The 27707-nt window shown below is 41.5% G+C and overlaps 1 protein-coding gene across 1 annotated transcript in view; it reads left to right on the forward strand.

Moving 5' to 3' along the window:
- PTPRN2 (protein tyrosine phosphatase receptor type N2) overlaps positions 1-27707 on the forward strand; it is a 938219-nt gene that overhangs the window by 780647 nt on the left and 129865 nt on the right. The window contains exon 13 of the mRNA XM_075922745.1: positions 17492-17707. Within this exon, the coding sequence (XP_075778860.1) occupies positions 17492-17707 (216 nt within the window). The remainder of the gene's footprint in view (positions 1-17491; positions 17708-27707) is intronic.

The raw sequence follows: 27707 nt of genomic DNA on the forward strand, positions 1-27707 counted from the left end.
TCTGTGTGAAATTAAGATTACAAGTAAGAAGTCCTACAGCTTATTCCAAAATAACACTGCTGTGTACATACCTCAAGAGAACAGTCATAGCTAAAAAAGTATGTGGGGAAAATCTTCATTTGGTGTAAATTGGCATACCTACAAGTGTAAAGCAGTAGCTACATAGAAATGTCATTCATTTTAATGGAATTTGAATTGGACAGGTTCTTGCATAGAAGCTACATATAAAAATCTACAATATACATGTCCATTTGGTCCACAGGTATAAACTAAAAGCACAAGTTTACCCTATGAGGTTGAAATACATTACATCTTAAGTGCTCTCATTCCATTTTTATAACATGTATCAAGGTTTTAGAATTCACCTTGCCTCCTGAGTAGCTAGAAAAGGTAGAATGCTCTTAAAAGTCCCTCAAAACTTGTGCTATTCACAAAAGAACCTTCTGAAAGGTACCAAGTATCTCTCTTTTGTTTTCTGAGTTGTAGTCTCCTTTTATTTTAAAGTGTTCATATCTTCAGAAAACTAGTTATATTAAAAAGAGCACAATTTTATGGGGCATACCTGCTTTCTTTACTGGAAAAGGGCCTACTTCAAATCCTGTTGAAATCAATTGATTTGTTGTGTATTTCAGGGGATGTGGACTCGAAACCCAAAAGACGGTTTTGTTCCTCTTAGACACGATGCATCAAAGTGGCTCCATCAACAAAACTGTCAGTTAATGTCCTGTCCTAAGATCATTATTCTTGGTGATAGAGCTAACATTTTGCAACCTTTTACAGTGTGAATGTGGGTCATAATTTAGAACCAAGATCCAAGGAAGGCACACTTAAAACAGTTATATGAATTAGAAATATTAAATGGGATAGACTATGGGTAGTCCAAAGGGCATTGGTTAGTCTCATGGTGTTATCTACTCCTGTTTTTCAAGTTGCTAAACTGTCTTATAAAAAAAAATCATTCAAGTCTGTCCTAGTATTACTTTTTTCATACAAGAAAATTGATGTACTTGCCATGACGACGCACTTAGATCTGTGCAACTATAAATAGAAGAAAGGTATAGACAATCTCCATATTAATATGTGGTCCACAAGATGACGTGTAAGAGCCCATTTTAGTACATATTACTATTTTTCTAGAAATTCTTTAATAGTTAAATTCATAATGCAAATAATGTAAAACCAGTACAAACATGCTAGCTTAAGATTCAGGCAGGATAAATGTAAATTTAGGCCCATAACGAAGTACAACTCTCTCTACTGTAAACTTATCTCAGCAGGTGTCTGTACTTTGCCTATGAAAATCAGATAAGGATGAACTGGAAAGAGTGTGCACGTCTTGTTTGTAGATATCAGACTGAATTTTTAATGTTGACTGTTAGAAACATTTTTTTTTTAATATGCAAACCTAATAAGTGTTTTTGGAAGTCCGGAAGAAAATAAATAAATTTTTAGGTAATATTTTATTACTATAACAGTCCTTTAGTAGAAGTTATGTGTGAAACCATAGAATTTGGTGCTTAGCATCTGCCTTCATGTGTTACGGTTACATTACGGACATACTATGTAAAAATATTTTCCAAATATACTCAAATAAGTTTGATGTTTCAATGACAGACATATTCAATTGTAACACAAAAGTACAATGCAAAATTAGCTATCTACGTTTTGCTCCCAAATTTCACTACTGAACAGATTCTGATGTAATTTTTTAATAACACTGCTTAAATAGACTTTCAATAATTTGATATTTAAATTCCCATTTTCAAACACAAACAAACTTTAAATTTAAATATATTAAATTTAAATGTGTTAGTTTAAAGCTAATTATTATGTAATTAAACTTTAGCTAAATACACATTTTCTTGGAATACTGATCTTTCTACCATATGACACGATCTTACAAACACTGTTGTGTATTCTGATTAGTCCCATTGACTTATAAAGAACTAACTAGTGTGTGCAAAATTGGACTTTAAATTACAAAAAAATTCAAACAGAACTGAAAGCTAATAAGAAATTTATTGTTAAAACATTCATCATTAACACAAATGATACACTCAATGAATATTTGTATGCATTTCTTATAGTCTGTTCTGTCTCTAGTTAATAATCCTCTTTGCTATTTGAAGGTGGGAATCACTCTTGAACTGTTCACTTTCTGTTTTTCTTGCAAGCATAACCACTACTACCAAGACTATTCCATTGTCTTACCATGTGCCCTGGCTCCTGAAAGGTGATCAGATGCAGGTCTAAGACATGCCATCTCTAATTAAGCTGAATATTGAAAGCATGATCTAGAAATTTGCTTTGGATTTTTTTCTGTTCTTATTATATATACTGCATCAAAGACAGCAAATGGGTGCATTGTCTTTATTTTGAAAGGCATGATAGAAAACAAATAACATCAACAAAAAAGAGAACCTGGACTTGCTTAAAAATATTTATGAAGATAGTAAGGTTTATACCACTGTCTCTAAAAGCTATTTGTTATAATAAAGTTGCTTTTAAAGGGACAATGTCAACCTGCTTTAGGGTTGAGTTGGCCTTTTTCAGGCAGGCTGATTTCAGTCTTCACTGGGGAAAAAAATGTTCTGCATCTTTTAATGTTTTAAAAACAAACAAAAACCCCAAAGTGAATACAGTTTATGAGACTGAAATACTCAAAATTTATGTCCAAGTTTATTTGCTCAGATGAAGTCATAAAAGCTGTTTTGATTGTTCAAACTATATTAATTCCATTAAAAGAAAGGGGATTAAATGCTCTTTAAAAGATGTTTAACTGTTTCTGAAGTAGAGTACCCACCTTGAAATGAATTGTTTGAAAAACTTAAAATAGATTAATTAAATTAAAATTGTAGCCAAAATGAAATAATATTTTAATATAAGAGCTGGGTAGTTTGGGGGTGGGAGATGTCTTTGTGCAGCTTTTCAAAGCACAATTAGTAAAAAAGAAGAAATATAATTCTGGTTCTACTAATATAGTGTATAAAATGCACAAAACTAAGTGAATTAAAGACTAATCCTAGGAACATAATCTGGAAATGGACCTTTGTCTTCAGGAAACTTACTGTTTTATTTTCATAGAGAGTGTCTATCTTCCTATTAGCATGTACACATGTAACACAGTAAACATTACCTACTTTAAAGAAATGGATTGTACACTATACGTAGAAAGCTGAAGCAAATATTTAGAATAGAATATATGTGCATGGAAAAGAATGAAATTCAACTTTGATTCATACTAAAATCCTTGGGGACAGAAAATATCTTTGAAAAGGCCTATGCAGCATTCTATGATTTGCATTTAAATGACAAGGCTCCAAAGGATGTTAGACAAAACTTTTAAACAAAATAAAGCATTATTTATTTTCATTTGTTGTTTTGTTATTGTGCTATCAGACTTATTTTAGGGAGAGAGAAATATACTTAATTTAATACAAAACCTCATGTGTGCATTTTCAGTAATATATAAGTAAATCTAAAATATAGCATTGCAGTAAGATTTGTGGACTAGAAGTTATGGAAAGTTAAACATTTTAATGCATTTTTTAAAAATATAGCATACAATTATTAATATTATTGGAATGTTAGATATTGCTATTCTAAAAAAAAAATTGTGCTATATCCTTAGTGGATGTACATAACCAAAATTTTCATATTTAAATTTGCTTGGAATATAGAAATATATTAAATATAGCTCTTGAATTTGTCTAATAACCTGCATTATCTTTCAAATGTTATTTGTTTTATTTATATAAAATAGAGATAAAATGTCTCAAATTTGTTTGCTTTTCACTTAGACTTTAAGTTAATTGTAGACAAACAAGAAGTAGTATTTAGTGACAAAACTATTGTTGATGTCAGTCTTTCATTTTCTTGTTTAAAAATAGATTTTTTTTCAGATAGTTTTGTTTATGCAAGTCAGTTAAATATCTTATATGGCATTCTGGGTTTCTTAAATTGAAAGAGATTTTATCATAGAATGTTAAATTTTACAAATAACTGCAGAACATGCCTTAATCAGCTCTGAATCATATATGGAAATTGTTTAAAGCAATTTAAATTGTTTAGATAATATACATAGCATAGAATGAACATATTTATATTATGTGTATTATATTTGACAAAACATCTTATTTTAAATAATACATTGTTTATTTCACATGAAAATAATGTAATATTTATAACATACCTCTCAATTATGTTTTGCCACATGATTAAAATTCTTCTATGCCAAAGAAATAATAGGAGTCACATAAACTAGTTTGTTAAATTAAGTTCAAAGATACAATTATTTGAAAAAAGCAATTCAAATGAGTATTAAAAATAGTACTGATTTCTCTCATGATACTGTTGCTAAGTTAGTTTTGTGCTCAAACAATTTATTTTCTAATGATTTTGAAAATATGCAATGTTTCCCAAAAGCAACAGAGGATTAGTAAGTAAGGAAAATAAGCTAGAACGCAGAATTCTTTAGTAGTTTGTGAAACAGTTCACTAAAAAGATCAATTTAAACAACACAAATATATCCTTTTAATGAAGTCCCTTGACAGGTCCGTTTATCTCTGGTCTTAAAAAAATAGGTTAGTGAGCCAATCGTGTATGCTATGACAATATTACTAACACAATATAGTGATAGAAGACTAAAAATGTCATGTTGAAAACGTACATTAACAAATAATAATATGTAATGCGTGCTAAAAATGTATCTGGTTAAATGTAGGCAATACGTAAATGAGTTTAGAAATCTAAGCATTTTTCTGTTCTGCAGCGCTGCTAGTCAGGTTGATATAGGATAAGAAAGTGGCTACCTTCTTTCCCTTCTTGAAAATATTATTCCCAAAAAAGTCATGTTCTGTAAACCTTAATCCTATACCAAGGTAATTCTATATCTACAAATGAACTTGTGTGCGTGTGCCTTCTCTCTGAAAATGGTACCCAATATTGGGATAGTCAACTAAAATGATACTTTCCCAAACGACCTATAGATTGAAATGAACTGTCCATGTGGCTATGGAGACATGCTTTGTCTTCCACTTTTGTTTGCTTTCTTTGCTTGGTGGCTAGGAGCAGATAACAATCAAGACACTGGCTGCAGATTGCAGACTGTAGAGAGGAAGTATAAGATAAGAACCAGGCTATCAATGAATTGCTCTCCTGCCATTTAGAAAGCCAGCGAAGTCCTTTGATTGTGACTCGATAATTGTACAGACAGTGCTGTGTTGGTGCATTACGGTAATAGCTCCGTCTTGTAGATTGAACAGCAGCCCAACTTAAAGTGGGGCAGCTTGCGACAGGAAGTGCAAGTCCCCCCACCAGGATTGAGCTGGGCTGTCAGTGTGGGAGTGGGCTGCAGGATTCCCAGGCAGAGGGAAGAGCTCTGCTCCCTGGGGAGAGAAGGGAGGGCTCAGGGAAGCCCCAGCTGGCCAAGGAAGGCCTTTGCCTTCCTGGTGGTGTGTGGCTAAGACGACTGACCCACGTCCCTGCTGTGCCTTGAAGACAGAGTGCTCTCTGCACCAAGCCAGCCCCCCCACTTCACAGTCCAGCTCCTACAAACCCTACCCCCACCCCGCTAGGAGCGACAGCCCAACCCTGGTGCAAAGCGGACTCTTGGTAGGCAAAGCAAATCCCACACTCCCCACTGCAGTGATAGCAATTGCCTGCTGCTGCAGGATAGGCACTGGGGAGGAAAGTGCCCTTTTCACCTTGTGGCTCTTTGACACCCGGCCAAACCCAGTCTACCTCCTGTCTCCCCTCCACACACATCCCGACCCCCCCCCCCCCCCCACTCACCAAACCCAGTTTCCACCTTGTCTCCCCTCCCAGCCAAACCCGACCCCTCAGTGACCGGACCCAGTTCTCTCCCCCACCTAATCCACCCTGCACCGTCTCCCCTCCCAGCCAAACCAGAACCCGGACCCAGTCCCCTCCTCTCTCCCACCGACCGAACTCGGTCTCCTTTCCCTCTCCCCGCCAAACCCTCGTGTCCCCTCCCCACAGCACGCGCGGAAACATCGGAGCGCCCTGGGGGGAGGGGTGAAAGTGGCCCGGGTCCCTCTGGCGATGCGCGCGGACACAGCCGGGCAACGTAACGAACAAGGCCAGGGGTTCGCGGCGCGGCTCACGGAGCGAGGCAGTGACACGTCCCCCACTCGCTGAACCGGGGCAGGCGAGGCCCCCTCCAGCTGCTCCTCGCCGCCAGACCAACCAGATCGGGCTGCACAGTAGCTGTCCCCTCCCCCCAGCCTATGCTTGAATCATCCTGGCCCGGGCAGGGCCTTCCTTCTGCCCGGCCCCGCCAAGGCGGCAGCTCTCCGCGCCCAGCACTGAGGCGCTGACCCTTCTTCCCAGGCGGCCGCGTGGGGCAGCAAGAGCGCGCGCTCCCCCTGCAGGCCGCCGGCTCCGCCGCCCCGCCCATTGCCTTGAGCGGCCACAGGCAGGCCCGCGCCGGGCGGTGAGTGACGCCCCCCCCCCCCTTCCCGGCAGCTGTGGCGGCGGGGCGGGGCTCCGTTGCTAGGGGAGCTCGTTCCGAGCGGGTTGGAGCGAGGACACGGCATCCTCGCTTCCATTCTCTCCGCTTCCTCCCTCCCTTGCCCCCGCCCCGCGGCTGGTGGCGTCATCGCCACCTCAGCACCACGTGTCGCAGAGCCGGGGACTCGCGTTGCCACGGCACCTGAGTGGGGAGGGGAGCGCGGGGAGCCCGGCCGCAGCTAGTGGTGGGTTCAGGGCGTGGCGCGTGGCGTGCGCCTTGATGTGCGTTAACGTGCGGGGACAAACAGGCGCGCGCGTGGGGGGGGGGGGTAGGTTGACGGGCACAGCTCACTCGTTCCCGAGTAATGTAGAAGATCTCGGGCGAGGAAGGGTTTGGGTGGGACACCTACAGTCTCATCCGCACCAGCCCATTGGGAGACACGCGCGCGCGCGCCTCAGATGCAACCTCAGACCCTCGAAGGGGCCCCTGACCCTCGGTTTGGGAGCCCCTGATTCCGATTCTGCTCTGCCCAGGTGCCCGGAGGGCGAGAGGTCTGGATTGGAAGAACTCGGAGGAGATTTGTGGCGGTGGAGGAAGCTCAGGATGTGCGTCCCGCCGGCTGGGGTGGCACAACGAAAGGAGCCTCTCAGTGGGACTGTGTGTAGCAGGCGGGCCTCTGGCCTCTGCAGATGGGTGCAGTAGTAGAGGAGGAGGCAGCGGCGGGCAGCGCTACAGGGGCTGTAGGGCAGAGGCCCGGCTGCCTCCTTCTGCAGCTGGGGGCCCATGAAAGGGGCAGAGGAGGGGTCGTTAGGGAAGGACTCGCTTTGCCCTGCTTGGGCCTGCCATCTCCAGCTGTCGTAGCAAAAGGGAAAACAATAGAAGAGGGGAGGCGGGAGGAGACCTTTGGGTTTCAAGAGCTGGAAAGACTAAAGAGATCTCCCAAAGACTTGTCAGCTGCATCTGACAAGATCCCCTCTTCCTGGAGCTTGCTTTCTTCTCCTGTTTGCTGCAGCTGTGGGGCTTTCAAGCACACTCTGCAAACAGATGTTCAGTTTAACCTAAGCAGTCTCCCTACTAAGCATAATAGAGTTTAAGGTAGGCCAGTAACATTTGGGGAGAGTGTAATTTCTTATGTTTTTGACATCTTCCCAGAATCAGTTAACTATCCAAATTTGTGGAGTAATGAGTGAACAATTAATAGTCTCTAAACAATTTCCTTTGTCCTTTCTTCAGTGTCTTTTGCTGCGTGTTTGTACAGCCCCTAGCACAAGATCACGCATCTCTAGTCATGAATAATTGTATTATAACAATATGGCAATTCACATTTTATCAGCTAGGTGAAGGGTTTTTTTTATCCAGTTTCTAACGTAAGCTTAAAATTCATTATAAACTAAAATGTTTGAAGTATTACCGTTTACAAAAGGTATCTTTTTAATGCAAAATATTTAGATGCATCATAGGGGGACGACCTTATCAGACCCAAGTTTCAGTGAATTTCTTTTTGTTGGCTTATTATTATTAATTTTATTTGAGGGGGTCCCTAGGGAAAACTCTTTAAAAAGAGGAAACGATGCAAATTTCTTTGCGGTATTTTCATGCAAATGATCTTTTAGTTTTTCCTTGGCGTTAATTTTTTTTTATTATTCCCTCATTGTTCTCCACTCCGCTTCCATCTTGCAAGAGTGGCACAAAAATATCGCGGGGGGGAGCAGAAACCCCAAGCAGCTTTACAAATGAGTGACAAAGCCAATGTCCATTCATAGTCTCACTCCGGCGAAGGGTTTATTAACGGCCCAGGCCTCCTTAGCCAATTGCTGTCAGCAACATGTGGAGAGGAGGCATCGCTATAGTAACCGGTGGATGGGCCATGTGCTGCAGCCGACAGGGGCTGCGAGCGGGCGAATATAAGGAGGGGCAGAGCCGGGGCGCTCCGGAATCTCTCGCACACGCCTAGCGCCCTACGGTGATGGACAGCTCCGCGGGGACAGCAATAGCGCCCGTCCTCCTCCACCGCCTGCCGCACCCGCGAAAGTGGGGGCTTGGGCAGGCTGCCGCCGAGCCACGCTGGTACCGCGGCGAGCTCTGCTCTCTTTGTGCCTGGGGGGGAGATGAAGTTTGGCAAAGAAGAAGGATTGCTAGCCCGGGTTGTGTGCGTTAGGACAGGAGTCCTCCGCAGCCTTCGCCAGCCCTGAGCGCACAATGGCAGCAGGTAAAAGACAGTGGGAGATGTCACTGGGCGAATGCTGCCCGTGGTTTGGCTGAACCGGAGGTCGCGCGGGTGCGTGTTAGTGTGTGTGGAGGGGACCAGGACTGATGGCTTTGGGGGAAGCCTCTTTTTAGCCAAGTCAATAGACACGGTTAGCTCCCAGTCGGGTAGCAGGCTGGGAGCCGTGTTGCAAGTGCACGTCTGATTGGGACAGCGTGCCCAGCCTTCGCGTTACTCTCGGCTAGTGGGGAAGGGTGGCAAAGGGCAGTGCAGCGGCGGAGTTTTACCCCTGGATGAAAGCCACTAGCTGTAACTGTGCATGGCAGGGCACGTGATTGCGTCAGTTTGACACGCATTGTTTCTTTGCGATATTGAAGTTAAAGAAAAAAGTGGAGGCTGCTACTTTGCCGTTTACTGTTTGATCGTTGTTTAAAATCCCTTTTTCTCTCTCTTGCCAAGAGGTCTTTAACTCTTCCCTGTTTGGATTTGCTGGTTGAACGTGTTTGCAGTTAAATGGGAGAGTTTGGAAGGGTGACCACTCTGATTTGTTGGCTACAAACACTGCACAGCCTTCCTCCCCCACCACCACTACTCTCAGAGCCTATTGGATGAAGGACACTTTCCATTCCTGCTCCTTAAAATTAACCACTTCAAGTTTGTGTCTTGCTCTCTGTGTAAAAAAATCAAGGAAAGACTTTAAAAAATGAAAGGAAGGCTTTTCAATCTAGCTCACAGATTCAAAAGTTGCTGCAACCCGTGCAGCGAAGGATGCTCCTTGGTCTGGGATCTCTTAGATTTTCATTTTTATACGTGTCATCTAAAGCTGTATGTGGTTACCTGATACCTTGTGGGATGGGCCATCTCCACAATAAAATTATCCAAACGGCGCTCTATATATTGACAGTTAATCATGTTGGCACTCAAAACGGGCAGACGGTTTAATTCCTGAATGATATTCCTTCAGATTCAGCATTAATTCAACTTTGGCAGAGTCTGAGGTTTCTTACGTTCCTGTTGAAGGTATTGCATGGAGTTCAGCTATGACTGAGCATCCTTTTGGTTCTGGCTCTGACAGTCGTACCTAGGGCATATGGCATAAATCCCTGTATTTATCTCTTCTGGTCCGGGTGGAAAGCATTAGGCGGGGAGTTAAATTTTCAAGTGTCTGCCCCCAGCGCTTCTGTCTTTTCCCATTTGCTCCTTAGTTAGTCGAATCCTTATAGGATGGGACCTAAAGCTTGAACACCTTCCTCTTCCTTTATGGTGTCCCACTTCTTTCACTTAACATTATTGGCACATATGAGACAAAGTGTGCGAATCATACGTAGCTTGTCTATGCAATAGTATTGGGTTCAGTTTCCTGCTTCTCTTTCCAACATCCTGGTTGCTTCTTACTTCAACAACGCCTAAACTCTCTTGCAGTTTTTGAGTCACTCAAAGCAAACATTGAAACTCTCAAAATTTCACCTGCCTCAACCTTATGCCTCCCATGCCACAAACTTGGTTTGGATGCGTAGACGTCTCTCACATTAAAATAGCTTCACATTGTATAAGAGAATACAGACTACAGCTTGTGTGTTTTTTAATCCATCCAAAAACTTCGCTTCTGTTTATTGCCTTTAAGAAACTAGAGGGGAGTATCTGCCATTGATCAAGGGATCTTTGAACTCGCTGAATTCTTGATTTTATTCAGTCATTGTTCGGGATATTAATCCCACTAAAAGGTATAGAGAAGCTCCAGAGCGCTTTGTGGCGTTGAAGGTTGAGGAAGGATCATTGTGCCCCTTCAAATGAATAGATCTGTGGCTCTTTGCAGTGACCTTTCTCAGTGATTTGAATAAGCTGGAGTTCCCAGAAATCCATCTGCCTTTTGTATATGTCGATTTTGTCTAATCTTTCCGACTCCTATATAGAGCCTAAAAGAAGAAAAACGTACCTTCCCATCCGATCTCAGTCCCCCATGTCAAAGCGCCACATTGACCTCGTTTCAGGTGAAAGTGATGTTAAAGCAATACCCTAGCTGCAAGTAGGACTTTTTAGTAGAGAGGCAGAGGGAGAGGTACGGATGAGAGAAGAGTTGAGTCTCTTGCCAACACTAAAGAATAGTGCCTTAAAACACCGACAGATGAGTTCGATTATAGAGTTTTGAGTTCTGGTATCCAAAGTAAACAACACAGCGCATGGAACCTGTAAACCATCAGGCCCTGCTACTCTAAAAACTCTAACTGCTTCTTCTGAGTGCAAGTTTAAATGGGACAAGCAATACAAAAATATCCTTTTTGTTGTTGTCTTTACTGAAGTAAATATGTGAAAATTGCCTGCGAGTACCTTTTTGTTTTGAGAGTCGCCATGTTTGTCCTGTTGTAGAGTTGTTCGTCTCAGTTTTTTTCCTTCCCAGCAAAACTTAACATGTTTCTCAAATTGCACCTCAAATATGAGGAATTATACTGAAATCAGTTCTGAGTTTCAGATTTCTTTAAACTACATACATTCTCCTTCTTTATGCTGACAGTATTAAGAAGATGATAAATAAAAAGTGTCCAATCGTCTTTACTTTTTTTATGTCAATTCCCGAAAATGTTAGCAGCGGATCCTTTTTTGAAACTGTTAAAGCTAAATTTGGTTTCAGTGAAGTTTATTTTTAAGAATAATTATTTTCTTGGATAATTCTTTTCTTCTGCCCAGGCACCTTGCCTTATTCCCCTCCCCTTGAATGGCAGATTTGCAAGTACAATTTCATCTGCACAGAGGAACAATAGCTTTCAGTTGCACAAAGGATTTCTCCCACCCTGAATCCAAACCACAATGCCTCTTGCTCTGATAATAGCTTCTGAAAAGATTTTGTAATGCAGAGAATTAATACATGATTATTTCCACCTCACTTCTCTCATTTATTAGATTCTGTAGTGAATTCCAAATTAAAAATAGCATTCTTAAGTTTTAACTTTGCAATATTTTAAAACAATTTCAAATCCTATTCTAAAGTTTTATGCCCTCGCTTAGTTTGCTTTTCATTTGTATTTATGCTCAGAAATTAATTGATATTCCTTAGACGCAATACTCACATTTTAAAGATTTCAGCTAAAGAATTCAATTTCTCCCAGAAAATATATGGTGTTATGTAATTTTTTTGTAAAATGAGTATTAATGAATACTTTTTTTCTTTCAAACTAACAGAAAACCAGAATGCGAGAACTGGCAGAATAATAGGTTTTATTTCAACCTAGAAATAACTTTTGAGATTGGCAAACTGTATCCCAATTTCTGCCATCTTTAAACAAGGACCAAATTCCCATTAACTTCAGTAAGAGTTTGGTTCATAATCTAGCCTTCTATCCTGGAGTAATAAATAAATAAATTATAGTGGTGGTGCTATATTTGGAAGGTGAACATCATCAGGTATCAGCCATACTCTGTCGCTTCATAGCCTTTCCCCCACATTACAAACATAGGCGTGGAAACATATGTACTTAAAACAGCACATTAAATATTTACAATCATTCTCTGCCTTTGGGCTATAAAGATTTACAGATACATATATACTATACGGCTGCATCCCTAGATATCACAACAGAGTAGTATGTTGTTTTTTTATTATGCTAGTGTTTTATAGCAGTGTGACTTTTAAATATTCCTATACATTTTTGAACTTATATGTGTGTGGTCCACACACACAAATCCAGTGAATTTAAAAACACACACAAAAGTTCGGGGGCTAAACGCTTTTTTCTTTGAGAAAAGCTTTCTACAAATGAGGCCGTTAACAAATTTTTGACTGAAATCTAAGTGGTAGGACTTGTGATATTCTAAGACAAAATGTATACATGCTTTTATAATATTTAAGTGCGGTATTCAGTATTGGAGACCATTTAAAAGCATGCCTACTATGGATATGACATTCGAAAAAGCACGTATTTAAAATAACTTCCTAAGCCATAAATTGTCGATGTTCACTGCTTTTATGATATAGAGGAGGAAAAAAATCTTTCAGAAGTAACATCCTGTGTACCCCAGCTTTATAGATTCTTTTGATAATTAATACCCGTGTCTGAGATTAATATTTACTTAATGATGGCTACATTTTATAATCAGTTGATTTGTTACGCCTTGGAAGAAAGGAGTATTTATTTGCTTTTCTTATTATGCAACAGATATCGTGTCTTCTCCTCCTCCTCTCAGTAAAGTGAACTGGCCCAGAGAGAAGTGACCTGCTTTAAAAGACATCCGACTGTTAATGTCAAATTCATAAATATTTAAAGATTTTTTTTCTTTCAATTTCAAGTCAAGACTGGCAGGACGACTTTAATTAACTCTGGGTTCTTATTCCGGACTGGGACCCAATTTCAGAGAGAAATCCAGGGGTTTAGACAAACTGGGAAATTCGAATTTCCTGGCTTATGGGAGCTGGGGGTCGTGGGAGGGTATGAGATGGAGTCAAATCCATGATCACCATTTACAATGGATAACATTTCCTTCCCTCTGAAGACTTGCAAAGCTAAAAAGACAATGTGTACTTATTTTACGCACATCTCCTGGGGATCAGAATGCTTTATTGGCATATTTTAAAGAAACCACTAAATATGAACTGGAGTTCTTTGCACGGCGATGCTGCTAGAAACGCGAACTTAAAAACAGTTGAGCATCCTTAGGACAAGAACTGGCTAATATTGGGCCCCGTCCTGCCATCAGTTTGAAAGCAAAGCTCCCTTGGCTTGTGGTAACTGCCAGGCGGGAGCTTCGATTATAAGCGGATGGCCCGATCCAGCTCACTCTTTCCTTGCGTTCCGTTTGGCGCCTTTTAAACTTCAAAGTTGGTAAATCTTCCAATTCCACGCGACTGTAAGTGTCCAGCGCTCTGCGTGGCAGTGCGAACGCTCACTCCTCCTTGTGAACGGTGTCTGAAGAATGAGTGGCTAACAGCTCTTGCCTCTCCAGCAAGCCCATGACTAGGCAGCTCCCCTTACCACTTAGCGCCCCGGATCGAGGAGTCTTGGCTCTCACTTGTAGTGATATAAACTTAATTTTCCAGACAATCTGAGGTCCGTTCTTGCTACCCATTAGCAGAACAGCAAAGTGACCTCACTGAGAGCGAGATCGGGCATTTAGAGCCCAGTGCCCATCCGGTGTGTGGATGGGAACATTTCAGTGAAAGCGGTGCCTGCGTCTTTGCTCTCGGGTGTTGTAGCTCTTACTCGCGTTAGCTTGTGGGGAGTACAGCGACCGCAGGAGGGAGAGCAACGCTCCAGTCTCTGGGGGTTAAAGTAATGCCCACCAGAACTGCACCGTACCGAAAGGAGAGCCATTGGCATTCAAGTGACTCGGAGAGATCTGCCGCTCCGGACCATGGACCAAATCTCGCTCTTGCCCTAGGAGAATAGCCCCACTGAAGTCAAGGCATTGCAGGAAAGGCGAGCAAGAGTTGGCTCCCTGCCTGTCTCCTTTAAGGAACCGCCCGAGAGCGGGACGCTGAAGGAATTTAAGTAGCTAGGAATTATGACAGAGTAATGGGAGCTTCCATCCCACCCCCAAATAGCAGTAAATGGACAACAGCGACGCCTTCATTTTTAAGCAAGACTCCCTGCTGCAAACGATCGGTTGCTCAAAGTCTGAGTGAGATTCTTGTGGTTTTTATTTGACCCTTTAATTGCAGGATTTCTCAGATGTGCCAGTGCCATGTAATTGGGTCCCTTCTGACTGATCCTAAGGAAGTTTCCACCGTCCGCGTTGAAATATTATTCATCATTTGTGATTACCTGGAAGAATCGATAGGCCTTGTGCCTTTTCCAGGCTACAGTCGGTCTAGTAGAGAAATCTCGGAAAACATGTGAAAGCCATGCCTTGGCGTGTTAGAGTTCTCCTCCATTTGATGTCAAGCTACCTTTGGAAGCCCTGATGTATTTGAATGGCAATTATCAGAGCATTTGTAAGCGAAACCCGCGAACCCACAGAGAGGTAGAAATATTTTACTTCAAGATGCAAAATTAACAGTCGCAAAGAAAAAGATGACTTTGAAAGGTGACGATTGCTTTTACATTCTCGTAGGCAGCAAATGGATGTGTGTCCGTCTTTTGAATGTGTTTACTTGGACCATTTGACAGCACGTCGCCTGGTCATTTTCATCTTTCTCCTCTCTAGTCCTTTCCCCTGTTATTTGTGAGAGTAGAAACCCAGGAGAGAAAATTGTTTCAAACGTGATCATGGAACGACGGAAAGTGGCGGGGGATTCGGGGGCAAGGGCAGCGGCTGACACTGCTGTTAACTCTGTTTCTTTTTAACCGAATACATTTGTTGATGGTGTCCCTTTAAGTGGCTACGTATTCAGGCTGATATGTGCGTCTGCACAGAGCGGAGACTTTCACAACTCATTGGGTAGCGCGCTGGAAAATAAACCGTGGGGCTCGATTCTGCTGCGGGAAGAGAGCGGCCCGCCACACCTGGCCTCATGCGGGCGTTTCACTCCGGGGCCTTTGCTTCGTTTCTCTGGGGGAAGCGGCCGAGGTGGCAGGTGGCCCCTGGCTGGAGAACGCTGCAAGGGAGGTAGGGCTGCTGTTGAACGGAGCTCCAGGCCCTGCGTAGCCTGGAAAAACACCTCGCTCGGCGCTGGGAGCGGAGCATTGTCCGCCAGCGCGGGGAGCGGCGCGGCGCGCGGCCACTGCCCAGAATGTCCTATTGAGATGCAGATGCGGCCGCTCCCGCTCCCCCGGAGGGGACAAAGTCCTTTCACTGACATGCTAATGGCAGCGCGGAAAAGCTTTCAACTGCCAGGGCCGGAGCGGGCTCCGTGACCCGGGGTTTCCCCTCCGCCTGGATCTGCCTCGCCTGTCACCAAAGGGGCTCGCTCCGCTCCGCCAGCCCCCGTTGACACCCCGGTGGCCTGTCCCGCCCCAAGGGGCAGGGGGAGGTGCCCAGCCAGGGAGGCAGCTGGGTTTGCTCCGGCTAGCTCAGCCAGGCCGTTCAGGGAGCAGGCTGCAGCGGGGCGGGGTGTCCCCTGGGCTGGGCTGGCTGGGCAGAGCCTGGCGGAGGGGAGCAGGGTGTCCCGCGCCGGGCTGCGGCGCTGTAGGGAGCGAGGCGCCGAGCTCGGGCGAGCAGGCGCTTGAGGAGGAGAGTGCGGGTGTGGCCCCCAGCCTGTTCCCGGCTGTGCCAGCGTCTGCCCTGGCGCTGGTGCGCGGGCCCGTCCCGTGCGGGGCTGGAGGAGGGGCGCTCCGAGCTGGGAGGGGGGAAAGAGGGGGAGGGAATTCGCCCCGGGAGCTCGCAGCTGTAGCCAGGCGTGAGAGGAGGGAGCCAGCGCAGTCCCCTGCGCTCCGGTGCAGGAAAAGTGCCGCTGGCTCCGGCGGCGCCGGCAGGAGGGGGCTTTGCAGCCGCCCCCGCACTGCAAAGCCGCTGTGTGCTCATCCCAGCGCCTGCCCCCACCCCGCTCACTCCACCTCCCGGGGCTCACAGACCTAACGAGCCTCCTGTGCTCAGCTCAGCCAGGCAAGGAGATCTGGGAGCCGTATTGAACCTGCATTTCCATTAACTCAGCCCCAGCTCCAGCTAATCCGCGGCGCTGTGAAGGCAAGGAGGCTAATTAATGACAAGCTTTTACAGTCAAGACCAGCGATAATTGCTTTGGTGGCCTTTATGATTACAAGATAAAAATGGACCGGGCCTGACATAAGAGCCACTGTGTACACTGCAAGACAGGAGGAAATTAAGAGCTGGCTATCTGAATACGGAGCAGAAAATTACTAATAGAGGAGAGATAATGAATAGGCCGGCCAGGCATTCATGAGGAAAAATCCATTTTGTTACCACGCGAAATTAGGTGGTGGAAAGGAGTTTGCTAATTGTTCTCATCTTGTAGCAACCAGGACGGAGGCAGGGGCGTGCTTTTCAATTCATTTCCCTGGTAATTGTGAAAAGGGGAATGCTGGCCAAATGAGTCTTGCTGCAATTTGCGTGCCTGGTCTTTTCATTTTCATGTTGCGTTTTTAATTGTTGCTAATATAGCTTATAATGAAGCTAATGAGGGGAAATTATTGTACAACTTTTTAGCACATGGAGACAAGTGAAATGTACCAGAAGGATTCTCTCCTATGGCTTAAAATTCTGGAGGAGTTTGGCATTGTTTGTTACTTTTTTTTCCTTCTACAGAAGTTAAGGACAAGCACCTACTTCTTGTTTTGTTTGCTTTTTACTCAAGGAAAAAAGTGGATGTTTGATTATAACGCCCCAAGCCCATAACACATAAATACAACTTAAACCATTCACTCGTGATTTGAGATACTCAGGACCCGTCCTGAGTACTGTTATTTTAAAAACAAACTGAACAATTTTTAGGGTGGCTTATCATTCAACCAGAGGGATTTCTTGTTCTACGTTAACTTAAATAAAAGCAATCAGCCTATAGTTACAGTGCAGACACTTACTGCAGACGTGAAGTGCTTATTGTTGGAAATATTTTTTTCTGATTACCCAGTGGTAGGACCGATCGTAAGACGTTTCAATCCATTAGCTATGCAAATGTTTACAGAATGAGACCAGGTACGTGAGAGAGGCATGTACTCTTCTTTTTTATTTTTGGTCTTAAAATTAAAGCAGCAACAAAACAAATGCTTTCATCTTTGCGTGTCCCGTTGGTTTTTGCTGAGCCCGTTTCTCTCCGGTTGGTGCTTGACTGAAACTTTGCATCTGTGCCCATTTGGTGTTTTTCCCGGCGTAGTTTTAAAACCGCAGAGCTGAAGTGTTTTTTCCCTCCCTTCAGTGGCAAATTCTGTCTCTCTGAAGTGTCTATAGCAAATGCTCAGTCGCTGCTTCTTTCTCCTCCCCGACAGAAAAGCAAACTGAAGCTTCTCCCTCACCGCGCCGAAGAAGATGAAGACTCCACCAAATTCATCATCCTCACCCTTCTCTCCATCGCCTGCATTATTGGGGTCCTCGTCATTTCTGGGGTCCTCTACTGCCTCCGCCACCAGTCTCATCACAGGCTGAAAGAGAAGCTGTCCGGTTTGGGCACCGACACGGGCTCAGATGCCCCTGCTGCGTACCAGGTAAGGACTGGCTGTGCTTCCAGCTCTTCTCTCCCCTCCCCCGACACTTAAGAGGATCATTTCTCAGCCCCAAGGGCGAGAGATCAGTTATTCATAGTTAAGGGTGTGGCTTTGTTTTTTCAACGCAGGCTCGGAGCCACCCTGGTAAGGGCCCCGCAGATACCTCGTAACCGCTTTTTACTGCGGGCTAGTAATCTGGCCAGTTCTTGTAGTTGCTGGAAAGGTGCATCGACTAGGAAACGTAGAACTCTCCGAAAATTAACACGAATATCTGTAATCTGTCACCCCCTGCCACTTTTCATAACCAAACTCTCCTCCGGGTCTGGGGAATGGCTTGCGCATTAGTTGTCGGGAAACGTCTCTCTCTTTGAATCATCGACTTCTTGGGTCTGATATGAAAAGAGCCTTTGACCCGATCTGTTGCCACCTTCTGCCGTTATTCAGATAAAGTGAAATATAATGCTGATAGATGGGGAGGTATACCCAGGACTGTTTCCAGGAACATAATGGGAGCAGATGCGTGTCGAGTATTACAGGGATATTTCACCCGAATTTTCTGAAATAAATCAAAAGTCAATGGAAATATTGAGCGTGCAGTTTCAGAAACAGTAGGCTAAGAGACAACTGCCTGTTTTTGTTTTTTTTTGCGGGGGGGGGGAGGGTTACTTTAGAATAATCAGTGTTTATTTCCTGGTTAGTTAGCTGTCTGAAAACATAGATGTTACACCCTGAAGCTACACGTCTGGGGCCCCAAAACATTTAGAATGTTATTTTATATGTATTATTCCAAGATATGATTGCCTTTCTATTAATTCTCTGTAATTGTAAAAAACGAAATATATTCTATTTAGTGGTGCCTTTGAATTAAAGCCATTAAGTGTTTTACCTCCCAGAGTTGTACTGAAGATCAAACAGTGCTCTTTCTGTATTGTGGTAAATTGGAGTAGTTTGAAGTTTGAAACTATAAGTCTTAAAAGGAATAAATTCACTCAAAAGTTCTGAAGGCTCTCAGTAATTGTGGTAAAGATGATTTCCTCCTGGGTTCAGATGTGCTAAGCAGTCCAGAGAATTTTTCAGTAAAGAACTGGTGAATTCAAACATACACATGGCTATTAGCATTTCAAAGGAATGACTTTACCTTTAGTTCTAAGCAAGGGGAAGAAATCTAATTGTGAAAGCTTAAAACTTTAGTTTCAAAGTCTGGATTTATCAAAGTGGCAGAAAGGGTTGCTAGCAATTGTCAATAAAACCTGCTCTCTAAGACTAAGTATGGACAAATTTCTAAACTAGTTTTGTTGTCTGTGGTAAAGAAAACCATGTCAATATGGAGTGGGGTTTATTTTAGAGAAGCAAAAAAGGTTTAAAATAGGAAACCTGCTATTGACTTCCAGTTAGATAGGTAATCTTTTTCTTCACTTAAACATGAATGTAAGACTTCTTATTTTTTTTTAAAGCCCTCCAGGTTATAAAATCTCACTTGAAACTGAATTTGTGATAATTAACAGGACAGTCTTCCCAGTGACAGTTCTAATTAATAGTATCTGTAATTAAAATCGTGCCCTTCCAGCAGGAAAATTGTTTGAATTTCATGGAGTGACCTTTTTTTGCCATTTCTCTTGGGGGCATGGTGGTTAAATTGATATTGATTTTATAATGAGCTCTGGTTTGTTTAATAAGAATCTGTAATCCAGATGCTAAATGAAATGTGCGCTTCATTTCTTCTTGCCAGATTTTTATATTTTAAAAAATTTGCTACAAATAAGATCTAAGGATCTGTTTTCTGAAACAAAATATGTAAATGCTAACAATATATTCCGTTTTAAAGATAAAATTGACATTCTTTGACTAAATCCTACTAACCTCATTTTCCTAAGAAGTCCCATTGGTTAACAGTGGAACTACTGGGAGTGGGGGGGAAGGCATGATTTGGCTCTCGATTCCTAAAAATCTTGGTCTTTCTCAATGAAGTCAATGGGAGTTTTACTTCTGAGTTCAATGGTAGCAGGAACAGCCACCAGAATTGGAGCCAAAGGTAACATTCAGACAGTTCTGGTGATGCTACTGCTACTCTCATCAAGCAGTGATCTAGCCAAGTGTGTCTGTAGTGTCCAATCCTCTTTCTAATGAGAAGGTGACAAAATCCCAGTGTCTTGTATGTTCAGGAGCTTCAAGGGGTAGCTGTGTTAGTCTGTTACAGACTAACCATTTGCTTGCTGTTTTTTTTTTCTGTAACAAAATCCCAGGGACTTCAATGGGAGGAATATTGAGCCCTTGTCCTTCGAGTAAAAATAATTTTGCTTTGAATTTGGCTAAATCTAAGATGTATCTGTAATGTTTGAGGGATGGAAATTTTGCATTGCATCATCAAAACAAATATGGAAATAAGGAGAAGCAAATGATCTTGTTGCCTGATCTTGACTGGCACTCTTAAAGATGAACCTGCAGGCCCTACTAATATTTTGGGAGGAGAAGAACCCCAGAAAGTTTCTTTGAAATTTGAATACAAGAAGTTCAAATGTAAACTCTTCTTACCTTATCAATTTTAAACAGTTTCCTAGCTATCCACTTAATTAACACATATGTATAATAAATATATGACATAATTGAATATTAGCTGGGTAGATGCAGAATATGTCTGCTGACGTTTAAGGCATGACAGATTGATAATGCACTATTGTCTGCAGCTTAAATAGCAAATCAGATTTAACTTCTGTGCAATTAAGTGGAGAGAGAAAATCAACTGGTAAATACAATTGTCAAGTAGGAAGAACTCTTTAACATTTTGACATTTATATTTATTGGGAGGATCTTCTTATCATATAAACAAGACCCACCTACTTTTTCTATTCTTAACAAAAACATTATGGATTTAACCTAGTTCAGCCACAAAAAAATCAGTGAAGATTTTTCTCCTTTCTTATTCTTCATTTTTACGTGTGAACATAGAAGGATTCTTTCAAAACTTGGGGTCTCCTTGTAGCCTGTATGTGGGGAGAAAGCAAAAACAAACTGTATTGTCAACATTCACTGTTACCTTTGTAGAAACACTGCTAGTGGGAGCTGGGATTCAGTCCAGTCTTCTGATATTGTATCAGATCTGTGACAGTTACAATGCAAATCTAACTATACAAAGTCTGTGTAATAGCCATGCTGTGCACGTAGCCTGCTGCATAAGGCGCTGAGACAGAATGAATGTTATGAAATGTAGCTCTGCTATGAACAATCAGTTATTTTTTCCTAGCGGAAATATGTCTTGTATACATAGTGTGTGTGTGAACTACTTTAAATAAAAGTTTCAACCATTTTAAAACTTGGGGGAAAATTGGCCTTCCAAGAACCTGTCAGTTAGTAGTGCAAAACAAATTTGAAATATCTGCGTTACCTTGATTTTTCGGAGGTTATATAATGGTAACAGCTCGCCTTTGGCTGTAGCTGTTCTGCCATCCCTAACAGAATATTTAAAAAATATGGTTCAAACATTTGGAAGGATAAATGTGCTATTCAGATTTAATTTGTCCATTTGCAAAGAAAAGATGTAGGTTGGTTTTGCTAGGATGTGATCAAACAGTTTTTCAAATTTAATGGTTGTCTATCTTGTCAAATGTTATATGTCATAAAACACAATTTATTCATAGACCCAGACCAAATATTTTGTGTACCTTTTTGTACTTTTCATATTCTTGTCCAGTATATGTATAGTTGGTGGTTTAAATCAGTGTAGTTCAGAGATCATTAAAGAGATGTCCTTATTTCCCCTTCTCTCTGTCATGTTTGTATTTGTTGTTCCTGTTGCTTTGATCGTCTTTGGAAAGCAAATGTAGTATTGGGCAAGCTCACTCCTTCTTCCACAACATTAGGGCAGAAGCTCTGTAGGAATCTTCAGCAAATACTCTTTGATTTAGTTCGCAACACTAAGCAGATTTTTCTTGTGCACTTTGAAGCCTTTGGGACATAACCCAGAGGAAAACAGGCATTAGGGGCAGCCTGCAAACAGTGCCACTAAGTGCACATCTTAGTTGTCGCTGCTCCCATTAGCGTGCAGTTTATTAAAATAATGATGGTTTATGCTGGTGACTGCTACTGTTTAGGAATAGAGAGGTAGCCGTGTTAGTCTGATCTTGCTAAAACAAAAGGAAAAGCTATGTAGCACTTTAAAGACTAACAAGATGGTTTAACAGGTGATGAGCTTCCACGGGCCAGACCCACTTCCTCAGATCATATTCCGGAATATGATCTGAGGAAGTGGGTCTGGCCCGCGAAAGCTCATCACCCATTAAACCATCTTGTTAGTCTTTAAAGTGCTACATAGCTTTTCCTACTGTTTAGGAATGCTCTGTCAGTTCACAGAGAAGTATTGCGAGTCCAACTGTACCTGTCTTTTGACCCTTGCATAGAGGGGGATTGCTGAATTGCACAGAGATGTAAAGTTACTTGCTTGCTTTATATTTTGAATTGGAGAACTTAGCTAGTGAATATGGTTTCTTTGCATCAGTGTTAGTGGTCCATGCAACATCACTATGGTTGAGGCTAAATGCACACCTTCAGATATATGATTAGTGAGCTCTATTATTATACTGATACAATTTCTAGGGCTATTAAGTTTTGTTTACTGAAGCACAGAAGAACATATTTACTTCCTCCAAGGGTGAAGTAAAGGAACTTCTTTGTTGGGAGATGTACCAGAAAATGAGAGATTAAGACAATGAAATACTTTGTGAGGTCTGCATTCAGGGTTCTAGTGCTCTTGTAAGAGTTGTTGACATTAAAAGTACTGAATGCTATCAGTTCAAGTGGGTAGTGATATACTCCACTTTTGTAGAACCCAGATACCTGATTTTGACAGGTAAATAAGGGAAAATGCAATATTTTGTCTTAAAATGTGTTCTTAATAATGTCTTGGTCCTGCCCATATCAAAGCCAATAGTAAAATTCTCCGTGACTGGAAGCCCCTGATTCTGCTCTCATTTATGATTTGAAACAGCTTTTTAAAAAATAATGTATGTCAGTTGCCTGTTAAATAATTTGAAAACTGATTCTGCCAAAACCAATTTTTTTAACAGAATCTGATAGAAGGACTCCAACAGAGTCATGCTTTTCTAATTTGACTATCTTGCCAGTCTTGTATCATCAGATATGGGTATACTATGGTGTAGCTAGATATTTCAGACTCTGTATGTGATCTACACGTTGATATTTAATAGATATACAATTTTCACAATTAATATATTTGCCTTATTATGGTGTTGGCCTATCAATACTCTCTGGAACAGTGCAACCTAATATGCTTCTGTTGATGAAGAAAAAAAACAAGATCTTTTTTGTGACTAAGTAATCTGACAAGTTGAGAAATTCAAAAATACCTTAAGTATTATAGCACGCATGATATATACAAATCACTTGTGCATCATCCCTCAATATAAATGATAGCGTTAAAACATAATTTTTCTGTGTTCTTATAAAAGATAAATACTCACATGGGAGTATAAAGTGACAAGACAGACTTCAATATCCTATCAAGCAAAAGTACATTGGTCTCTGTCATAAATATATTTTTCAAAGTTGCTCTTTTTTAGAGCCTTTTTGGTGTTAGGAAAACTCCCAGTATAAACTATTTTGTATACTTTAATTAACTGGATTTTTGTTTTAAGAATAAGCAAATAATCCTATATAAATGTAACTTATATAGTTCATTGTAACATAAAATCTTGATCCATAGTACGGGACAGTTTTTATATGCCACAGAGTATATTCAATACAAAAATGGTGCATAATAATAAAAAAGGGAATTATGTGAGGTGATTAAATGTGGTAATATCAGGGCAAATAATTTAAAGTGGGTGTATGGAGGTAAATATTTCATTAAAGTTAGTTAAATAGATGGCTAACAGAGGATGCGGCAAAAGAAGTGGTGTACAAAGGTGCGATTAACTCTTAATCAGATTTTATCTGATTAACTGTACAGGATGATTCACACTACTAGAGTGCAGTGGAATATGTGACTTCCACTTCACTACCTGTTATAGCAGAAGGATGTATGAAATAGTAATATAGTTATAGGATACTGTGAGTTTAAAAGCATTAGAAATTTGTCAAACAGTTCTATTGTACTCCTAGCATTGAAGTGACCTGCAGAAAAAGTTTAATAAAAAATGTCCAACTTAATTGTTAGCTTCTGAAAGGCCAAATATTTAGATTTAGTACCCCTTTCTTTGATTAAATGCTCTAGCATGAACAGTCCTGCCTATATTGTAAGCCCTATGGAACATCTTTGGAGAGCAGAGTCTGCATATTATTAGCGTGAGTTTCTACCCTTCCAGTAACATTCAGCTATCAACTGAAAATGTATTATTTTTAAATATGAAAATTGAGAAATAAACTTTTGAGACTTGCTGAATGTTAGGAGGAGAGAAATGACTCACCCTGACTGTAGGCAGGCATCATCCTCCAAAATAGTTTCATGATTGTTGTAATGTGAGCACTGCAGTCCATGCTAGAACACTTTTGTTGGAGAAGGAAGTGGGAGATTTGGAGAGAGTTGTTCTTTGAGGGCCTACTAAAGAAGATGAAGTATATACTGAACTCCTGTTGTTATTCCTTGGAAGAGAGGGTGCCAGACGGACATAGGCACTTCATTTCATTCCAATCTTTCTGAGAGCCAGCTGTCCATAAACCTGACTGGTATGGATGGGTGGCAGCAGGGAGTGAAGGGAGGTTTGTTTTCTCCCATTAAATTTGTTATTTAAATTTATTCTATAGAACTCAGTCATCTTTATTATTTTACTGTCTATAGGTACCATAGCTGGTCATAGCCCATAACAGAACAAATAAAAAAAGCTAGTTCCTTCCTATAATTCATTTGTTCATTGGTGGTACAGGAGAAGGCTAAGAAAAAACTAGTGGGAGTAGTAGTTTTAAATTAGTGATTATCCTTTAATTATTAGATAGTGTATCCATCTTTCCCAAACACAAACTATAGCCTTGCTTAGGAAAGTGTACTGAATAGTCAGTACCTCTGGACACTGAAGGTAACTATAACTATCTTTCCTGCCTTTTTTCTCTGAATTTCGGGTCTGAAAAGAAGCTCCTCTTATTCAGAGATACTCTTTCCGGATTTTGGTCTTCTGGGTGGCAAGAGTGGCAGCAGTAATAACAAGCAACTGGAACTAAAAATGGTCAAATCCCTTCTCTTTACCAATTCAACAGGAGCACCCAACAATTATACTTCCCTGGCAATGATGGGGCATCTCTCTGAGCTTGCAACAGCAGTTACTCTCACTTTTCTGCCTGATGTGATGGCCACTACCTGAATGACAAGGTCTTGACCCCTACTCTGGCTCACCAAGTGCCTGCCTTCCAGAACTGCCCCAATTTCATCGCGCTGACACCACTGGCTAACTGCCAGTTTAGCTCGAGCTGTTTCAGGCTACTCTCAGGCACAGTGCAGTGGATTGTTTCCCTGTAGTAAATCAATTATGGCACAATGCCTGTACCATACCGAGAAGGCAGAGAGAGCCAACCTTGCCTAATGGATTGGGAAGTATTTGATCTGCAGTCCCATGGGGTGCATCTTTACATTCCTTAAAAAGCAGTGCTGGGGATCTGATTTCTCCTCCATTGTCTTCATTGGAGTTATTTGTGATTTACAACAGTAGAAGTTAGAGGAAAATCAGTCCTGTTCCTTCTCTGTTTGCTTGCTCTCTCTCTCTCTCTCTGACTTAGGGTTTTCTAAAGTGTCCAATACCATAGTATTATGCTCTGACAGGTCCATGGAACATCCAACAGCAAAATGAGCCATACACATTCAATTAATTTATTTTTCCCAGTTCATTTAGACTAGATAAAGCTATTCATTTCTAATTTAATGTGGGAGACCTCTAACCAAAGGTCCAGAATAACTGAGTGCAGTCAGATCACAATTCCTGGAATGGAGGGAGTCTGACTAGTTAAACACATGAGACTACTGAAGATCCTGTCTGTTGGGGCTAGGGTAGAACTGGACTGCTTGGGAGGAGCCCAGGTACAATATGTCTCCCTGATGTCAAGAAGCAGCATTTTTCCTGCTACATACTTCTTGTCAGTTCCTTTCAATAGGCCAGTGTGAGGGAAGACGAGCAGGCACAGCTCTCCGCATCTTCACTTCCTGGGCATCTCTAGGCTACACCTCTCTGTCGACAGAGAGATGTAGTTTAGGCATGTCAAAATTGCTAGTGAATCAGGGATTTAAATATCCCACACTTCATTAACATAAACATGGCCACCACTTTTTTTCGACACGGAGCTTTTTCGAAAAAAAAACCCCCAGCAGCTTAGACGTGGATCTGTCGAAAATAAACCCTTTTTCGACAGATCCTGTAAACCTCATTTTTTGAGGAATACAGGATCTGTTGAAAAAGGGTTTATTTTTGACAGATCCATGTCTAGACTGCTGGGTTTGTTTTTGTTTTTTCGAAAAAGCTCCATATAAAAAAAAAAAAAAAAAAAAAAAGTGGCAGCCACGTTTCTGCTAATGAAGCGTGGGATATTTAAATCCCTGCTTCATTAGCAATTTTGACGTACTTGATTTGCATCCCTCTGTCGACACAGGGATGCAGTCTAGACGTAGCCCCTCTGAGATGTTATGGGACTGTAGATGAGCAGAACCTGAATTTTTCTGATGGCAGGACCACGCATCATCTAGATCATCTCTGATAGATGTCTATCCAACCTGTTCTTAAATATCTCCAGTGATGGAGCTCCCATGACCTCCTGAGGCAATTTATTCCAGAGATTCACTACTCTGACATGATCACATAGCACTCCTGTAAGAACTAGGCAGACTCTGAAAAGCAAAACTAGAAAAAAAATTGTTCTTTGATTTTTTTTTAAAAAAATTATGCAGTATCAAATAAGCCTCAGGAAAAATGTTTGGGAGGGATAAGCTTCATGAGATATCAGTGTTCAGATTCTTCCAAAGATTCCAGCTAAAGAGGGGTGAGAGTGCCTGTTTACCAAGACATTTGTGTGTGTTAAACATAGGAGCAATAACCTCCTGATAAGTAAAAAAACAAAAAGAGCCCCTTCTTTTGAACATTCTACAAAACAATAAGAAAAAAATAAAAACTGAAGCAGATGTTATTTCATATTTTTACTTTACCATTAAATATTTTTGGCAATAGTGGCTCTAATATGTTCCATCATAACAGGAATGATCTTGCCTTTTTAATGTTGCATTTCAAATTCAGGTTGCTAGGGGATGTCACATTTCAGCATACAGATCCAATTGCCATCACTTACATTTCTCTAAAATGACTACAGCAAGACCGCAGAAAAGAAACTTTGAAAGAACACACATAATTGAAGCCTTTCAAAGAACAAGTCATTTATTTTAAGAGAAGCCCAATAGGTTTTTTCTTTTTAGTTGGAAGAAGTCTAGTTTGATGCAGATGATATAACCAAATGGTTAAGTGAATTGGGTTTTTCCTTCTCTAGTGTTTGCTCAACCATTCTACATTATTTATTTATTTTTGCTGAAGGCAAATACAAGTGATTTTTGTATTGCTGTTTGGGATTACTGCCTTCTAAATAAATAGCTGTTTTGATCAAGTAAATACTTTGTTTTGATATTTCAGGCTGATATAATTCTATTTCTGTTCTGTGCAAACTGTTTTTAGTCTAGGTAACCTAGTTGTAGGCTGCTACATAGCTTTTTCATGTTATTTGGGCTGTTCTTGCTTTTCCTGAACTGTATTGTTCTGCCAGCATACAGGTCTCATAAGTGGCTTACTTATTACTTCCAAGAAGGAACAGTTCATCTTTATCATATTGCAAATCTTCCTTCATTCTTTAGTTAAATGTTTGTTGGGGGCAAACCATTCTCCTCCCCACTCCATGAACTGAGACCTGAAACTTTTTAGCCCCACAGCTCTCCATTCCAACTGATTTCTGCCCACAAATGGAAGAGCTTGAAGCGGATGGGTATGGTAGCATGCAGGCATTCCTACCCAGCTATAGTACTACAGGT

This window comes from Pelodiscus sinensis, chromosome 2 (assembly GCF_049634645.1).
Source record: "Pelodiscus sinensis isolate JC-2024 chromosome 2, ASM4963464v1, whole genome shotgun sequence".
Lineage (NCBI taxonomy): Eukaryota > Metazoa > Chordata > Testudines > Trionychidae > Pelodiscus > Pelodiscus sinensis.